At 40.8% G+C, this 19,042-nt stretch overlaps 1 protein-coding gene across 2 annotated transcripts in view; it reads left to right on the forward strand.

Annotated features, from left to right (window-relative positions):
- Window positions 1-17,063, forward strand: part of LOC124592299 (juvenile hormone esterase-like) — a 106,008-nt gene extending 88,945 nt beyond the window's left edge. For both annotated transcript variants that reach the window (XM_047131822.1, XM_047131823.1), the window contains exon 12: window positions 16,772-17,063. In XM_047131822.1, the coding sequence (XP_046987778.1) occupies window positions 16,772-16,949 (178 nt within the window). In that variant the 3' untranslated portion in view covers window positions 16,950-17,063. The remainder of the gene's footprint in view (window positions 1-16,771) is intronic.
- Window positions 17,064-19,042: the final 1,979 nt, after the last annotated feature.

The following is a 19,042-nucleotide window of genomic DNA, read 5'->3' on the forward strand; positions in this document are numbered from 1 at the left end:
CATATTTTGGACCTAACAAAAACATTTGACTGTGTAAATCATCAAATTATTTTACAAAAAGCTGCACATCTCGGTATAAGTGGTACAGCAGGGAAATGGCTTGACTCATATCTGTCAAACAGGAAACAAAAAGTTGTAGTAGATAGTCAAGATAGTGTCTCATTATCTTCAGAATAGGGCACCATCACATGTGGAGTGCCGCAGGGCTCAGTTCTGGGCCCCCTACTTTTTATTATATTTATAAATGATCTCCCTCTCTGTACGGAATATTGTAGATTCACCATTTTTGCTGATGACACTACACTATTTATTGATAATTCAGTAGATAAACTTGAGGTAACAGCAAATAAGGTTTCAAATGAAACGATGAACTGGTTTGACATTAATGGTCTTTCTTTAAATTACTGTAAAACAAACTACATTCATTTCCACACAACATCCAAAGATGAGGAAATAGTAGTAAAAATAGGTGAGCAGACAATAACCGGGGTAGATTCCTCAAAACACCTAGGCTTGCAGATTGATAGCAAACTGAATTGGTCAAACCACATCCTGGACCTATGCAAAAGACTAAGTTCAGCAACATATGCATACAGTGTTTAACATTTCTTGTATTGTAAATTGCAAATGTATGCCCAAATTTGTATCTGTAATACCATCTCTCTTACTATTGCCCTGGTTCGGAAATATCGTAGATCCGAAGCTGATGCGCAGAGCAGTGTGAGTTATGGTGGGGAAGGGTGTAGTCTCCACATGACCCGTGTTTACATTTAGTGATTTTGCTGTTTCCTCTTCGTTTACTGTTCTCATGTCAAATGAAAACAAAATGAATTTCTGTGACCAGGATCTATCAAGCGAATTGAAATATGTTCACATAATTATGGAAGGCTAATATACGTTATTACTTTCAGATTTTATTATATTTCCACTTTTCTGACAGCCATGCCTTGTAGAACAATGAAGTTATTTTTGTCGGTTTGCTAAATAATTTTTTTTTTCACTGAGGCAGTCAATGTGTTTGAAACAAAGTGTTTAGTTCCACACTATTGGCTAATTTCAACTGCTCGCTGCCTTTCAATTGCACATTTTCATCTTCTAGCACATATGGCATTATGCCATAATAAACAATAAAAAATGAGTTAATACAGTACATCCCGAAACCCAACTGAAAAGCTTAATATCAGGTCAAGGCCTACTTCATTGGGAATCTGGACATTCAAATGTGCTCTTGAGGGAAATATTGCGAATGGTGGTTTGAAAAGCATTACTTTCAAAGTAAATTTCCTTTTACGCAAGTTGAACTATGTGCGAGAATGTACCATGAATTTCTTAAATCAAAGAACGTTTGATTTCGAGCCATTTAGAAATATTTCGAGCCCAGAAGATCATTCATGTCGTTATTATGAGCTAATTGGTTTAGTGCTATGGGAAGCTCTCTCTCCTTTGCTGTTATTGTTGTTGTGGTCTTCAGTCCTGAGACTGGTTTGATGCAGCTCTCCATGCTACTCAATCCTGTGCAAGCTTCTTCGTCTCCCAGTACCTACTGCAGCCTACATCCTTCTGAATCTGCTTAGTGTATTCATCTCTTGGTCTCCCTCTACGATTTTTACCCTCCACGCTGCCCTCCAGTACTAAATTGATGATCCGTTGATGCCTCAGAACATGTCCTACCAACCGATCCCTTCTTCTAGTCAAGTTGTGCCACAAACTCCTCTTCTCCTCAATTCTATTCGGTACCTCATCATTAGTTATGTGATCTACCCATCTAATCTTCAGCATTCTTCTGTAGCACCACATTTTGAAAGCTTGTATTCTCTTCTTGTCTAAACTATTTATCGTCCATGTTTCACTTCCATACATGGCTACACTCCATACAAATACTTTCAGAAACGACTTCCTGACAATTAAATCTGTACTCTATGTTAACAAATTTCTCTTCTTCAGAAACGCTTTCCTTGCCATTGCCAGTCTACATTTTATATCCTCTCTACTTCGACCATCATCAGTTATTTTGCTCCCCAAATAGCAAAACTGATTTACTACTTTAAGTGTCTCATTTCCTAATCTAATTCCCTCAAAATCACCCAACTTAATTCAACTACATTCCTTTATCCTCGGTTTGCTTTTGTTGATGTTCATCTTATATCCTCCTTTCAAGACACTGTCCATTCTGTTCAACTGCCCTTCGAAGTCCTTTGCTGTCTCTGACAGAATTACAATGTCCTCTGCTGTAGCTAATTTATTTGTGGAAAACTTTGAGGACAAGTCACATTTTACTGGCACATTGGTTGATTTATTGATTGATTGATTTTAACAGGAGAGCTAAAACAGCTTCGGTCTAACCCGCCACTGCCCGCACCAAAACTAAGTTTATTGTGTGGTATCGCTCCCTGTATATCTAGTAAAGCCAACCAGTGCCCTTAAATAGTGCAAGGAGTCCCTCTACCAGTTTTTTGTTAGACACAATTTCTTCAGGTCTAGTTGTCCTGAAGATTCTGTATCTTTTACTCTCCAGTGCCATGCATTCAAAGATTAGGTGTGATGCAGTTTCTTCACCCTCATCACATATCCTACATTTAGGATCCTCTTCTATTATACCCATTGTGTGTAGGTGTTTTTTGAAGTTCCCATGGCCGTTCATCAGTCCAGTCATGAGTTACTGGCACATTTGTGTGATATATCTTAAAGTGTAACACCCGCAAAAAATATCAACATTATATGTGAAAGCTTAGCTTCTCTTGCGGTTTATTAACCTTAGAGACCAATGTTATATGTGAAAGCTTTGCTTTTCTTGTAGCAACACTATGTACATTAATTTAAAACATTAACTTTTCCTGTTTGTGTATCCGAGCTACTTAACATTGGTGTTGCTATTAGCTGTGACTACATCACGTGTCCTGTGGTCTGAATATCCACTGTCATCTGCTGGCGGGATCTCGTGACATGAGCTATGACTGGCTTACAAAAATGCATCGCAATCTCGATTAGAATGATTCGGAAAGTAACATGCGGTGTTTTGTGGAATTCGAATTTACATTTTCGTAATACGAAAATATGCAGCCTACATGTTGCTGCACATCAAAAATCTTTCCAAAAGGAGTTTTCTTCCCTGAGTTTTGTTTTCTAAAGTGCCGGAAAAACATAGTCATTCAAAGGATTGATAAGTTTTACAGTTCCAAGGGAAAGTATACCATCACTTAATACCACAGAAAAAGTGTGTTTTCATCCGGGAGAAAGTGTATTTTTAACTGGGAATAATCTGGGAATTTTTTTTCCTTGTCTAGGTATACACTCTGAATAAGGCTACTCTAGTGAGCTGGAAGTAGTCCTTTGATTGAGGTGACATACACTGAAACAGAATGTGAAGTAATCAAGTAATACAAGTAACCAATCCAAGAAACACAAATATGGCCATACTTGTAAACCTCTGAACCTCTAGTGATTCCACACGTAACAAGATGCAGGACAACTGACATGAGTGGTACAAACTGGAAGAACATAGAGAGAGTCACACAGCACTCTCCGCACATATATAGGCACGAGTTGCCAGCAGATGGCATGGCAGAGACCATGCCTCGCGCACGCCTCTCACAAGAAGCCTCAGTGGCCAGCCCATGCTGATGCAGTTTGTGGCCAATTCGAGCATGTGTGCTTGGCGACACCTTATTCAGCACACTCATGCTCATACTCACACTCGCACACACTAGTAGCAAGATACAACACACCTCTCCATTGTGCGAAGTGGGTGTCCAGGCAACAAAGGAGACACTGGCAACCCAAAGGGAGAGACATCCATCAGGTGGCAGCAGTGGAGCGATGTGCTTATCAGGCACCAGGGCATAGGGCCGGACCGCACAGGCACGCCTGAGGGTGATAGGCCCACGTGGTGCCTCTAGACAGCACCAGAGAGGAGGGTGTCATCACCATCTCTGCATCGTCATCAGCAAGCAGGTCCCAGTGAGAGGGAGACAGGGCTGGATCCACCGACCATGATGATTGAGATGATGATGGCTATGGGGCTGAAGGAGGTGGCTCGACTGTAACAACAGACTGCAGCGACGGACTCGAGGCCAAAGGTGGACTGATGCCTGGCGCCAGGAAGCTGTAACCCCAGGGCGCCGCGCATGGAGGAGGCAGCCAATGAGATGGGGCCGCCTCCACAGCAGGTGACGATGTTCTCAAGGCACAGGAAGACAGGATAGGCTGTGGAGGGGGGCTGCACCTGCGAACCTCAACTTTGGCAACAAACTGACACGCAACTGACCAGATTGGCACATGATCACCCTGTCAGCCGTATATATGTCACAAAGACGGTGTGCCTGGCAGCAGAAAATAGTGACTGGTATCCACTTGGGCCAGCAACCAAACCCTCATGCCCACACTGATGCGGGATGGTTCCTTTGAAAGGGCAAGGCCGATTTCCTTCCCAATCCTTCCCTAACCCGAGCTTGCGCTCCGTCTCTAACGACCTCGTTGTCGACGGGACGTTAAACACTAACCGCCGCCACCACCACCACCACCACCACCACCACCACCACCACCACCACCACCCACACTGATGATCCTGGTGTGAAGCAGCTTGATGAACCCGACTGCAGAAGGCGTAATGCAGGCTGCAGAAGGTGGAGGACCATGCGTGGCTGCTGGCTGGGAAACAACTCTTCTGGGTTCTGATTCCCCATAGGCGTGAAGTGATAGGTGCTCAGAAAACAAAAACAGGCATAGTCCAGTGAGAAATCCACAGCAAACTTTTTTCATTTGGGACTTGAATGTATGCACTAGTTATTCTACCTTGCCATTTGATTGAGGGTAGAATGGTGGTGACGTGACATGACCAATGCTGTGACGGGAACCAAACAATTGAAAGTTGTGAGAATTGAACTGAGCCCCACAATCGGAAACTAAAGTTCAAGACAACCCCTCAATAGAGGGGGGGGGGGACACTCTCAAAAGTCTACAAATTGTGACCTCAGCCTACATAAACACACACCAGAGAATGTAAGGAAACTGGGAAAATGCATCCACAGCCAAGACACAGTAGGAATTTAATAAGGGACCTGCAAAGTTGACACGAGTATGTTCCCATGGCTGGTACGGAGTGGGCCAGGGGTACAAGGATGCTGCAGGAGCTGCCTGTTGTTGGGCATGCTGCTCACAAGACATGACAAGACAGACAATTTCACCATCATTCCCTGCCCAAAAAACTTGTCTCCTAATTAACAGTTTAGTGTGTAAGACTGCCTAATGCCCAAGGTGGAGAAGGCATAGAATCTCTCGTCGTAATGCAGCAGGAGTGACTACTCTGGAGAGAGGTCTTCCATATACAGCAGCAAAACACTGTCAAAAATAGAGAAGTGATACTGTAAGGAAAAATAGTTGCATAAGGGGTCTGAAGCCTAACATAGTGGTTTATGTGCCAGCGCTGTTGAACAGTCCGAATCACCTTGTGAAGATCAGGTCAGAGGCAACAGCAGCTGCTATGTGCAAGCTCGTAATTGGGAAACCCTTGACTGTGGCCTGCATTTCAGTATGAAGATGGAAGCAACGCAATTCTTCATGATCGGAGTTGGGTTCAGGACCCACAGGAGGACAAGGCAAGGTGCCCACATTGGCACGTTTACACATAGGTTGAAAATGGATTTCATAATTGTAGTGAGACAAGAACAGCACCCAGCGTTGTAGGCAGTGTGCTGCCTTGTCAGGCAAGAAAGTGTCAGGATTAAACAAGAAAATCAAGAGTTTATGGTCAATAATGAGATGAAACCTCCAGCCATACAAAAAAGTGACATTTCCAGAAAACATAGATTATGGTAAGAGCAGGCTTGGCTGGTAATTAAAAGCTCTGAGGCAGAGCCACCCACAATATATGTTAAAACAAATTTCTCAGTAATGCATTACAGAATTTTGCCAATTTCCCACACAGATTTAAATAATGCCAGTCAGTGTGTTGGGTTTTTTTTTTAAACGTGGTGTCACATAATGTTTTTTGAACGGGTAGTAGCTAGTCTTAAGGCTGCACCTTGAAATCCCACTTAGGTGTATGTAGCAGAGGTATGGGGACGTCACTTTCTCAGAGTACAGCCATTATGGGTGTCCCGAAGGCTCTGGTGTATCAGCCTAAGGGTGTCCTACCAACATGCACACAATTTTCATGTTCCAGTGCTTTCATCAAAACAGAATGAACAGAGTTTCTGAAACTTCGCTATCAAATCCCTGTATCTGTAATATTTCTATTATGCTTAGTGTGTCTTTAGTCCATGTTTAGTATTATTGTTTGGATAGTGTTTTATGTAGTTTTCTGTGTCTGTCATTGGCTACTATATCCACTGATGGAATTAGTTTGCAAATGTCTCACCAGAGTACACTACAGTACAGTAACATAAGTTGCACCACCTGGTGAGAGTTTCACGAGTTAGAGGAAAAAGTGTGTGAAATATGCCCCAAACACAAATACATCCTGTTACTTTGTTTCCTTGCTTGCTGAATGCAGGTAACATGTGTTATTAGTAGGTTTATTTTTGTAAGTGTGTTACGCACAAGTTTAGCAAGTTTTGCTTTCTTGCAAATAACAGCAGTACACAACGTGTTCGAAAACAAAACAATATTAATTCAGTATGGTATTTATCAAAACAATATGAATTCAGTGTAGAATTTATCACATAAAATTTTGGAACATACAGTTAGGATGAAAATGAAGGAACTTTGTGCATCCAGACCTGATGTAAACATGAATCAAGAACAAAAATAGTGTAAATGCAGACAAGGATGTACAAGCAAATTTCAAGAGAGAAATGTACAATACAGCGGAGTGGTTGTGTGCGCTATATCACTTAAAATGCATATTTTTATAATACAAAAGTGTAAATACAACAGATATGGTCTGTACATTTCCATGGCGTTTGCTCATGTCAGCCGATCACAGCACAAGATCCATGACGTCATGGAAACATCACTGTTTCATCATGCAAACACATAAACACTGTGGTTTGAGTGCACAAAATATGAAATGTCTGAAGTTTAGAAATGATAATACCAAAAACTATAAGCATGCAGTGATACTAACATACACCAAATTAAAGATCTCGCCAAAACGCGTCTTTCAGTACAATTTGTAGTTGTAAACTGTGAGGAAATGTGAAGTTGGAGGATAAATAAGCTACCAATAGACTTTGTCTTGGAGCTAGCTTTTGATGCTATTTCGAAGTGGATTATGAAACGGAAAGAAGATACAGTACGTAAATGTAACGTACCCTGAGGTCCCAGTATGGGAACCACGGACTTCACCTGGGTAAGAACCTTATTTTCCATCTGAGAGTAACGCTGCTGGGTTGGATTGAGAGATATGGAGATGAAAGCAACAGGTTGTCCAGAGTCATCGGTGCCCAAAGACCACGCCAAGGCCATACTGTGAGGCATCAGTCTCCAAAACTATGTGCTAGTTTCGAGAGAACATAGCTGAACAAGGGGCTGAGAGGAATTTGGACTTCAACATTTGAAAAGCATATTTACAATCTGGGCTCCAGCAAAAAGTTAATTCTTGGGTAACAGGGCATGCAGTAGGTGGGCTAATGGCCCCCCCCCCCCCACCCCCCTCCACCCCACCCCACCCCCCTCAGCGGGAATTTATCATCCCTAGAAAGGCCTGAAGTTTTGTCTTGAACAAAGGGCAAAGATGTCATCTGGCATAGCACAAACTCCATCCTGCAAGACCTCAAACCTCAAATGAACACTATAAAACTGAAAAAAAAAACTGGAGATTTTACAAGGTTACATCGTCTGTCTGTGGACTGTAAGACAGAAAACAAAGTGCACAAATTTTTCAAGAGATTGACTATGGACGAGCCTGTGACAATAATGTCATCCAGATAATTAATGCCACTCAGAACAGACCTAGTCAACTGCTCTAACCAATTTGGAAAATAGCAGGAGCACTACCCAGACCAAAAGGAAGAAGCAAATACTGACAGAGACAAAAAAGGAATATTCAAAACCAGAACTCACCAAGACTCTTCGTCCACAGAAACCTACAGATACACTTCAGACAAATCGTTTTCAGAAAAGTAGTGGCCATTCGATATTTTTGCCAACAGTTCCTCCTAGTGTGGAATAAGATACATATCCACAATAAACTGCACATTAACAGTAGTACTGAAGTCGCCACAGAGGTGAAGTTTCTCCTGATGGCTTCTGAACTACAACTAGCGCAGACGACCATTCACTACCCATAATGGGTTGCACAACCCCTAGAGATTGAAGTCTGTCCAATTGTGCTTTCGCTTGATCTTTCGGGGCGATGTGACTAGGAAGTGCACGACTAAAATTAGCCCAAGCCTTGGATTTCAAAGAAATATGAACAGATAAATTCACAGCACACCCTCTACCTTCCAAAAAGAAGTCCAAACAAAATATTTCCAATTGAGAATCTGGTACCTGAGTGGACACAATGTGAACTGTATTGGTGAAATCCATCACTAACAAGTTCTCAACACTGGTATCAGCAAACGCCAAAAATGTAATGAAACAAACCACTGACATGTCAGAGGCAGGTTCCTTAAATCGTCCCAGCAGCGCAGTGTTCTGTTTGTTATAACTGACCAGCTTCCACGTGAGCAGTGTCAACAGCGGGAGTGTAAACTTGCACAGGTTTGAGAATTTGATAATGTCGCTGCAGCACCTGAATCGTCCTGTAGCCAGAGCACATGGTGAAAAACACTTAACGCAATAAACAACTTGGGAGAAGTCACAAGCATTGGAGTCGCACAGTTTACATCCATGTCCATATCCTGAGCAATCTTCAGCAAATGATGCAAAGGCGATGTGATCTTTCATCTGGCAAGCATTACAAGTAACCAAGCGCTTAGGGCACACCGAACTTTCATGCTGGAAGAGAATGCTGATGCTGTCACTGGCACTCAATCAGTTGCGGTTGCTTGGGCTGGCCTTGGTTTACTCAATGCTTGGCCTGCGTGTTTACCGTCCCCACTGCCACTTCCTGTATGAGCTATCTGTCATCATAGTGGGAAATTTTGTGATACTACTGCCACATTGCCATGTGCTTCAATGTGGTCACCTGCTACCTTAGAGACTTCAAAAGATTGTGCTATTTGCAAAACTTCTGCCAATGGAAGTTTGTCACAGAGTAAAGCCTTCTGGTGCAATCCCTTGTTGTTGTTGTTGTTGTGGTCTTCAGTCCTGAGACTGGTTTGATGCAGCTCTCCATGCTACTCTGTCCTGTGCAAGCTTCTTCATCTCCCAGTACCTACTGCAACCTACATCCTTCTGAATCTGCTTAGTGTATTCATCTCTTGGTCTCCCTCTACGATTTTTACCCTCCACGCTGCCCTCCAATGCTAAATTTGTGATCTCTTGATGCCTCAAAACATGTCCTACCAACCGATCTCTTCTTCTAGTCAAGTTGTGCCACAAAATTCTCTTCTCCCCAATCCTATTCAATACCTCCTCATTAGTTACGTGATCTACCCACCTTATCTTCAGCATTCTTCTGTAGCACCACATTTCGAAAGCTTCTATTCTCTTCTTGTCCAAACTATTTCTCGTCCATGTTTCACTTCCATACATGGCTACACTCCATACAAATACTTTCAGAAACGACTTCCTGACACTTAAATCTGCACTGGATGTTAACAAATTTCTCTTCTTCAGAAACGATTTCCTTTCCATTGCCAGTCTACATTTTATATCCTCTCTACTTCGACCATCATCAGTTATTTTACTCCCTAAATAGCAAAACTCCTTTACTACTTTAAGTGTCTCATTTCCTAATCTAATCCCCTCAGCATCACCCGATTTAATTTGACTACATTCCATTATCCTCGTTTTGCTTTTGTTGATGTTCATCTTATATCCTCCTTTCAAGACACTGTCCATTCCGTTCAACTGCTCTTCCAAGTCCTTTGCTGTCTCCGACAGAATTACAATGTCATCAGCGAACCTCAAAGTTTTTACTTCTTCTCCATGAATTTTAATACCTACTCCGAATTTTTCTTTTGTTTCCTTTACTGCTTGCTGAATATACAGATTGAATAACATCGGGGAGAGGCTACAACCCTGTCTCACTCCTTTCCCAACCACTGCTTCCCTTTCATGCCCCTCGACTCTTATAACTGCCATCTGGTTTCTGTACAAATTGTAAATAGCCTTTCGCTCCCTGTATTTTACCCCTGCCACCTTCAGAATTTGAAAGAGAGTATTCCAGTTAACGTTGTCAAAAGCTTTCTCTAAGTCTACAAATGCTAGGAACATAGGTTTGCCTTTTCTTAATCTTTCTTCTAAGATACGTCGTAAGGTTTGTATTGCCTCATGTGTTCCAACATTTCTACTGAATCCAAACTGATCTTCCCCGAGGTTCGCTTCTACCAGTTTTTCCATTCGTCTGTAAAGAATTCGCGTTAGTATTTTGCAGCTGTGACTTATTAAACTGATAGTTCGGTAATTTTCACATCTGTCAACACCTGTTTTCTTTGGGATTGGAATTATTATATGCAATCCCTTGTCCAGAGCTAAACAGACAATTGTGTTGCACACCGTTGCATCTGTGGATGAATCACTATGGGTATCAATAACGAATTGACACTTATGGCTAAGGCTGTGAAGTTTAGCTGCTTGGGCCCTGTATGAATGGTTTGGTTTCTTGCAGCATTGTATGAATTCAGCCTGTGCTGCTATGACATGTTTTCATTTGCAAAGATAGTTGACAATGAATACCATTAATTTGTGAAGATAGTGGGACAAAGACAGCACATGTGGTTCTTGTAAAGTGGCTAGCTGACATCGTAATTGATATGCTTCAGGTGGAATTCACAAGAGCAAGAAGGCTTTGCAGAAATTAGACTCTGTCACACCAGAAGCCAAAATATGCTGCCCTAGTCATTTTTCAAAAGCTTCCTAATCCTTGGCTGGATCATCATAACGAGGAAAAGTGAGTGGACGGACCAGTGAAAATGTACCCTGTCTTTTAATGGAAGCCAACAAAGTGGTCACTGTTGAAGTTAGCTGTTCAGTCAGGGGGGCTGGTAGCATGGTGTCCATAATGACTAAACCTGATGAAACTGCACACAGAAACCGTTCCAAACTCGTCACCAACTTTGTAGTGACCAACTAACACACACAACCAATCCAAGTAACACATATGGCTTTATTTGTAAACCTCTGAGCAATAATGGAAATAAACCTCTTGTGACCCCACAGATAACAGGACACAGAACAATTGATGTGAGCAATACAAACTGGAAAAACGTAGAGTGAGTCAGTCTGTGCTGCTCCACATTTATATAGGCGTGAGTCACCAGCAGACTGCATGGCGAGATCGCACAGAGTGCACACCTCACACAACAATGTTACATACCACTTTTGATCACAAAATGTCACAGGGTTGTTATACACGTGATCTGCCCGACGTGAGTAGTTTGCTGTGGCAGAAATAGTTGGATACAATGTCTGTAGCATTCAGAACCGTGTACTCCATGCCATCGCAAATCTTATATATCATTGAGGGCTGTGGAGATACTATATGTTATTAAGAAGGTGGTTTTCTTTCTGGTGATCTCATAATTGCAATGATAAACCAGAATAGGATCATCCACTTGTAAGTTCAGATACTTCAAAGTAGGTTATAGAACTTTTAAGTTGAATGGCCTGATGAAGCTGGTAAATGGAAAAGCACAGATAGAGATAGATTGATAGATAGGAGAGGGGGGGGGGGGTGAGAGAGAGAGAGAGAGAGAGAGAGAGAGAGAGAGAGAGAGAACGAACCTGAGCTCATGTTCAAGAATTGGTAACTCTCTTCTTAATTGGTTGTTACAGATTACCATCTGTACTAGATTGGTATGATACTTAAGTATAATTAGTTACTAAGTGTGGTATATAGTTGCAGTTTGTTATTTTATCAACATGTTGATGGTTTGCAAAGTTGTCCAATAAATTCAAAAGCCAATGTGTCAAAAAACCTAAAAAGTTTTGATCCCACATAAAATTAGTCTACAAAACATCCATCTCTCTGGATTCTTGTTGATTATGACAGCATTGAAATGGAGGGTGACGAACTCTGAGCTTAAATACTAAATTCTGACTTCTAAAATTGCTTCACCAAGGAAGCTCAAAATACAGTTTGAAAGTTCAACCATTCTGAATACAAATATGTGAGAGAAGAACTGAAAATCCGCTTGTGGTATCTAGTTTAAGACTACTGGACCTGTTGGCTTACTCAGTGCATTGTTTGTGAAATATGTGGAAGAACTGACCCCATCTCTGTCACTACTTTGACAGATCTCTGGAATAGTGTAGCTTGCTAAGTGACTGGGAAAAATTGTAGGTTGTTCTATCCTTTCAGGATGGTCATAGGACAAATGCACTTAAAAAATATCGACTTATAACTCTGACATCAGAAAATTGTAGAATTATGGAAGACAACTTGTTTTTCCCTCACTTATTATGACTTTACTAGAAACAGAACAACTCTCCTGTAGGAATGAACATGGCTTCCCCAAGTAAAGGCCCTTTGAAACCCAACTTACTTTTTTCATTCATGAGTTCCGAAAGGCTGCTAATAACGAAGTGCCGGTTGATCCATGTTTCTTGTAATCCAAGTAGCCTTTGAGGCAGTCTCGTACCGTCATTTAGTAAATAAACTAAATGCATACAGAATACCCAAAGAGGTATGCAGAATGAAAAGGCATCGTCAGGAATGAAAGTAATGTCCTGTATACATAATGTGATATAACAGGACAATAATATCTGTAGCTCTTGAAACTGTTTACAGATTACAGTTTTTTGCTAGGAGATGCCATCATTAGAAAATTGTTATAAAATCCGTACACACTTTAAGATGACCAAAATGTGCTGTTAAAATTGATGTTTAACTTTTCAAATAAACAAGTATGATGTAATGCGCATTAACAGATGGAAACATCCAATTTCCTTTCGATTACACGATCACTGATCAGCCACTGGAATCAGCTACAACTATCAAGTATCGAGGAATATATGTGTGGAACAGATTAAGGCAAAATGACCACACAAATCTAGCTGTGGGAAGGACAGACTACAATTTATTGATAGGGTCCTTGAAAAACGTAATTCATATACGGAAGAGGTCACTCACAAAACATTTATTCATACAATTATGAAGTATCATTGAATATGCAGGAACTTTTACTAAGTTGAATAAGCACAGAACAGAGAGAACATTCAAAGACGAGCTATGTGCTTTGTCAAAGTTTCAGTTAGTCTTCATGACAGTTCCACAGAAATACTCAAAAAATTGCAGGCAGAGACATTACAAGAAGTGAATTGTGCATTGCAGAGAGCCGTACTCAGAAAATTCTGAAAACCCACATTCCAAAACAAGATGACAAACATTTTACTTCCTCAAATGATACCTTGCATAATAACCATAATGGTAAAATTAGAGAGATTTGGGCTTATACAGAGGAATACTAACAATCTTTCTCCCTACATGCCATTCCTGAGTGAAATATAAAGTGGAAAAAAATGAGTTTGGTGTAGTATTTAGTGTTCTCCACATACTTTATGGCAGCTTGCAGATGATGATGTTTTTCCCATGGGAAACTATACTCATAGTTCTTTACATTTCATATTTTTGGAAAACAAAGTAATTCATTCAGATACATTTTTCAGGGCTGTGCCAGCCTGGGCAAATCAGAAGGTACTGTCTGCTGTGTCCAATGCACTTGTGAACCAGCAGACACAGGTCCTCCAGCAAATCAGTGACTACTCACCTTCACATTTGCAGTTTGCCGTCAAAGCTGACTACATCTTATGCAGCATTTAGAATTACAGTTTTCATGTTAACAATATAATTGCCTCACCATATAGAGGCAATGTTGATTCACAGACAGGCACAACAAGAATGCTGTGTGTTTAACCTTTCAACCTTCTTCTGAAATAAAAACAAACACACACACACACACACAGCTAATGTGTCTGGCCGTTGTGGCCTGAATGCACACAGCAACTGCTTTGCATATCCCCATTTTTATTGTGTTTTCAGGTGAACTTTCATCTTGGGTGACTTTGTGACTTTTGCTTTGCATTAAATCGGTTAGAGCATAGTCATTACAGTTAATCTTCAGTTTTTGTTGATGGATTATTACTATTACATACAAACTTTACTACAAATATTTTCTTCATGAACTGCAACATCCCTGTGATCAGTTAACTGCATCTAATTGTAATCAAATCCTGTACTACAACTAATGTGGCTATTTATAATAGCTGGGAAACACTGATAAAATGTGTATGCTGAAAACATAAGATAATCCAAGGCATAGTGGGCATGGTGGTTGGGGTGGTACCTTGAACTCATAATCAGCTATAAACAGTGGTGTGAGACCAACTATAGTTCAGTCTGGCTGGAGTCAAGGCAGACTCTTGCTTGCCTGCCTCTGTCTTGTGCCACAATGGCTGTCGGGAGCTTGCTGCATCTCCTCCTCCACTTGGTATTCTTGACAACTTCAGTACTATCTAAATGCATCTGGTCTCATATTGTTCTTTGGCTTCTAATTAGTGCAGCGTGAGGTCTTGCAGAGCAGCCAATTTACAACATTTGGCCTACCGTCACTTTGCCCTTGTGCTTTACCATCATGATTGCTAGCACATTTGAGACATGTTGCCTGATTGCAGCAATATTTTGATGCTGCCCCTGTTATTGATAAAAGCACAGGGCTTTGAGTCGAGTTCCACCAGCAGAAGCTCCATTTTCAGTTAGAAGCCCAAGAAATTATTCAGCTCATAGGCTTTCTCTCTGCCATTCTTCCACTAGCTGCACTTTCCTGTATCTATAGGCAAGATAAAGTGTGTCACACTCCTCTTACTAGTTCAGTTATGCCTCTTGACTGCCACGATCCTCTACCCTTCATATAACAACCCTTTTCAAACTGTTCCCTCAATGCCAAGCCAGGGTAGCCTCTGGTTACTGGTGTCTTCTACTTTTGCTGCATCTTCTCAGGCACTGAGGTAGCCTTATAATTGTAATAGTTATTAGCCTTTATGTCCTGCCAAAGTGACATTATATGGAGACTTGATACTGAACTCTAATGAGCTTACTGCTTCTAGTCTTGCTCTGGATTCACAGATGAAGTACATTCAAATGCACTTTGTAGCTGTTCTGTTCAGTGGTCCTTTGGTTATTTGTTACTTGCAGCATTTGATCTTTATAGAAGTATGTGCACTGAGGTGACAGAAGTCATGGGATACCTCCTGATATCATGTCAGACTTCCTTTTTCCCATCATAGTGTAGTAACTTGACGCTATGTGGACTCAACAAGTCATTGGAAGCCGCCTGCAGAAATCCTGAGCCATGCTGCTCTATAGCCATCCACAATTGCGGAATTGTTGCTGGTGCTGGATTTTGTGCACAAACTGACCTGTCAGGTATATCCCATAAATGTTCAATGAGATTCATACCAGATGATTTGGGTAGCCAAATCATTCCCTCGAATTGTCCAGAATGTTCTTCAAACCAATCGTGAACAATTTTGGTCCGGTGAAATGGCACATTATCATCCATCAACATTCCATCAATGTTTTGGAGCATGAAGTCCATAAATGGCTGCAAATGGCCTCCAAGTAGGCAAACATAACCATTTCCAGTCAATGATGGGTTCAGACCAGATGAACCAGTCTGTTCTATATAAACACAACCCACACCATTGTGGAGCTACCACTAGTTTGCACAGCTTGGGTCCATGGCTTGGTGGGATCTGCACCACACTTAAATCCTATCACCAGCTCTTCCCATTTGAAATTGGAACTCATGGGACCAGGCCACAGATTTGCAGTTGGCCAGGGTCCAGCCGATATGGTCATGAACCCATGAGACCCACGGTAGACGATGTTGTGCAGTAAACACAGACGTTTGCGTTGGTCCACTGCTACAATAACCAATTAATGCCAAATTTCACTCTACTGTCCCAATGGGTATTTTGGTTATAAGTCCCACATTGATTTCTGCAGTTATTTCAGTCAGTTTTGCTTGTTTGTTGGCACTGACAATTGTATGCAAATGCTGCTGCTCTCAGTCATTAAGTGAAGACCATCGGCCACTGCATTATCTGTTGTGAGAGGTAATGCCTGAAATTTGGTACTCTCAGTACACTCTTGATGCTGTGGATCTTAGAATATTGGATTCCCTAACGATTTCTGAAATAGAATGTCCCGTGCGTCTGGCTGTAACTATCATTCCACGTTCAGAGTCTGTTAATTCCTGTTGTGCAGCCATAATCACATCAGAAACCTTTTCACATGAATCGCCTGAGTACAGATGACAGCTCCACCAATGCCCTGCTGTATTATACCTTGTGCACATGATGTACTGCCATTTTTTATATGTGCATATTGCTATCCCATGACTTTTGTCATATCAGTGTAATTCATCGTTATTGATGTTCTCGTCAAAGTTCTCCACAGCAGAATTGTCCAATCATCTTCAAAGTTCCGTTGCTTGTTAAGTTGATCAAGAGTCAGTTGGAACATTGTTTAGTTGTTCGATCAATTTGGTGAGTAGATTTGTGAAGGATCGTTTCACTTCTTTCAGCTTCTTTTTATGTCGAAGGTATATATTCTTGACCATATTGTGAGCAAATTATTACAATTGGTTTTCAGTGTTTAACAGCAAACGAAAGAATTTCGCTGAGACTGTATCACACATGTCCATCTGCTTTATTCTGCCTAATGCTGTTTTAATATCTTCTAACTTTATCTTAATCTTTATTTTGCCTCTGTGTTTTTCAGTGACCCTACACCACACCTGGATGCTGATGTAAAGGTCAAGTGGACACCATATAGCCTGACAAACCCATGTTACCTGAACATTGATAAGGATCTCAGCATAAGGCATAGTCTTAACAAAGAACGCATGGAGTTTTGGGATGATCTATACAAATGGAGTACAGCAGCATCAAAACTATGAACTTTTTAAAAGACATTATTTGACACAATAAATGTAATATTTGTGAGCTGTCAAACTGCAGATATTACTTCATTTTTATGTAAATGTGAAAAAATAAACTTAATATATTAATCAGTATGATGTACTCACAGAAAATAACACACTTTCGTGGTGTAGAATGATAGATGTCAGCTGAAAGTTACATTTGTGTTTTGCATGTAGGTCTTCACGCTTCTTACAGCAGAAACAATGAAATTCCATTTTCTATAGCAGCTCAGTAATAGTGAAATACAAGAGAGAAGCCCATTGAGCAAAGATTTCTCAGGAACAAAATGTTGAATTAGTCATATGGGGAAAGATCAGTCTGGTATTAAAAAGGAGAAAGTTTTTGTGAAAATGGAAAGAGCCATATATGACTGTGACACAAAGTTTTGCATAGTAGCTGAAATTCAGACACTAATGGGAATCTTCATATTGTAGAAAGCTTAATAACAGTGTAGTGGTAGTAACTGTTGCCATAAATTAACTTCAATAGAAGCGGGTGGCAAGAATCACTTTGGAAGCAAATGGAAAAAGTACTGGGCTTATATCAAGGAGCTTCACCATGCTAATGAAATCATTTGTGCTAGAGAAGTCTTAACAACCATACATTCCTTTCTCTTTACCATTTAATAACAACTGCAAAAAATGTGTGCATGCATATGCTAGTGGAAAATGTCAATCTACCTTGTTTAGTCAAAACTTGGGTCTCTTTTTTTTGTGACCTCGGAATTACCAGCATATACTGCTGATCAAAAGCACTTGAGTTTCCAGTTGGGTGGCAGGATTGAAATTCCACAGAGCTTTAAACTTATTCAAATGTGCCCAGATATTGCTGAGTTCCTCCTCTACACATGTTGAAGGAGACCTGTCCTTGTCTCTTGTGTGCCAGCTTTGTTATCCCATATCGGCCAGTGCTGGCTGGAGAACTGGATGCTTCATTTGATTCTTCAGATAAGCATTAATATCCTGGCTCATGTGATGTCAAATTCTCATTGTGCTCTCACCATGTATCCACTGGCACAGAGTGCTAAGCTGAGCTAAGAGCCATTGGTCCTTTCAACAAGGTCACAAGTAATAATGATTTGTATGTTTCTGTTATTATCCTCTCCCAGTAACCAGTTTTTTATCTTGCCTGCAAATACCTTATTGCACAAAAGGGTTAGACAGTGTTGTCATAAGCAACACTGGTGCAGTTTTTCAATGATTTGCACAAGTCTGCTGGAAAACACTTACTTGTGTTTTCCTGCCAGTCTCCACAATGTACATTCAAATGGTCAGGACAGCAACACACTTATGGTAATTAACTCAGGCAAAAATCACACACACACAGAAATCAACAGTTAAGCAGCTAATCTGATGTGGTGTTGGCACACAGGCTGACTGAGAAAGAATGTATCCATCAGATGCATATACAATGCTTCCAGTGGCAAGTGTGTCTCCTTCAGAATGGAGCATATATTTAACTGTTCTAATGTGCCCCCAGAAATAGAAATGCCGGCTAGAACGCCAACTGTACACAAGATAAGTGTAATTTTGTTGTGTTCTTTGTTGAGTTAAACAAGTCTTTCACCATTTTCATGGATAGAAGACTGTTTTGTTGTTAAATTTTCCAAGCCAGCTTGCAATCTTGGTTGAGGTTACTCTTCCTTCTGAAGCCACTTCTCGTTCATTCATTCATTTATTCATTCATCATGTTCAGTAAATCCCATCATGAAGGCAAGCTTTCAAGGATGTGCAACAAATAATGGCTTATACTAATATCCTCCCACTGATAATCATGAGAATTACTTCTAAATAACTCTACATAGTCGGAGAAAAAGCACCTACATGAAAAAAAGCCACTGCTCATCTCTTGTACTTCTCTGATGCTGTTTTATGTAACCTTTCAGGTGAAGGATGTATGTAACTTTATGCTGACATCTTTCAGCTGTCTATAAAATTAGAATTATACGGTTTACACCCTGGAGTCACAAATATTGTGATAAACTTTAGGAGTGGCTAATGAGGTGTTCCTTCACTTTGATTTGTAATATCTCAGGTTTTTCAGTTTCCTGTCTGAGGTCCATAGACTT

The sequence above is a fragment of the Schistocerca americana genome, chromosome 2, assembly GCF_021461395.2.
Source record: "Schistocerca americana isolate TAMUIC-IGC-003095 chromosome 2, iqSchAmer2.1, whole genome shotgun sequence".
NCBI lineage: Eukaryota > Metazoa > Arthropoda > Insecta > Orthoptera > Acrididae > Schistocerca > Schistocerca americana.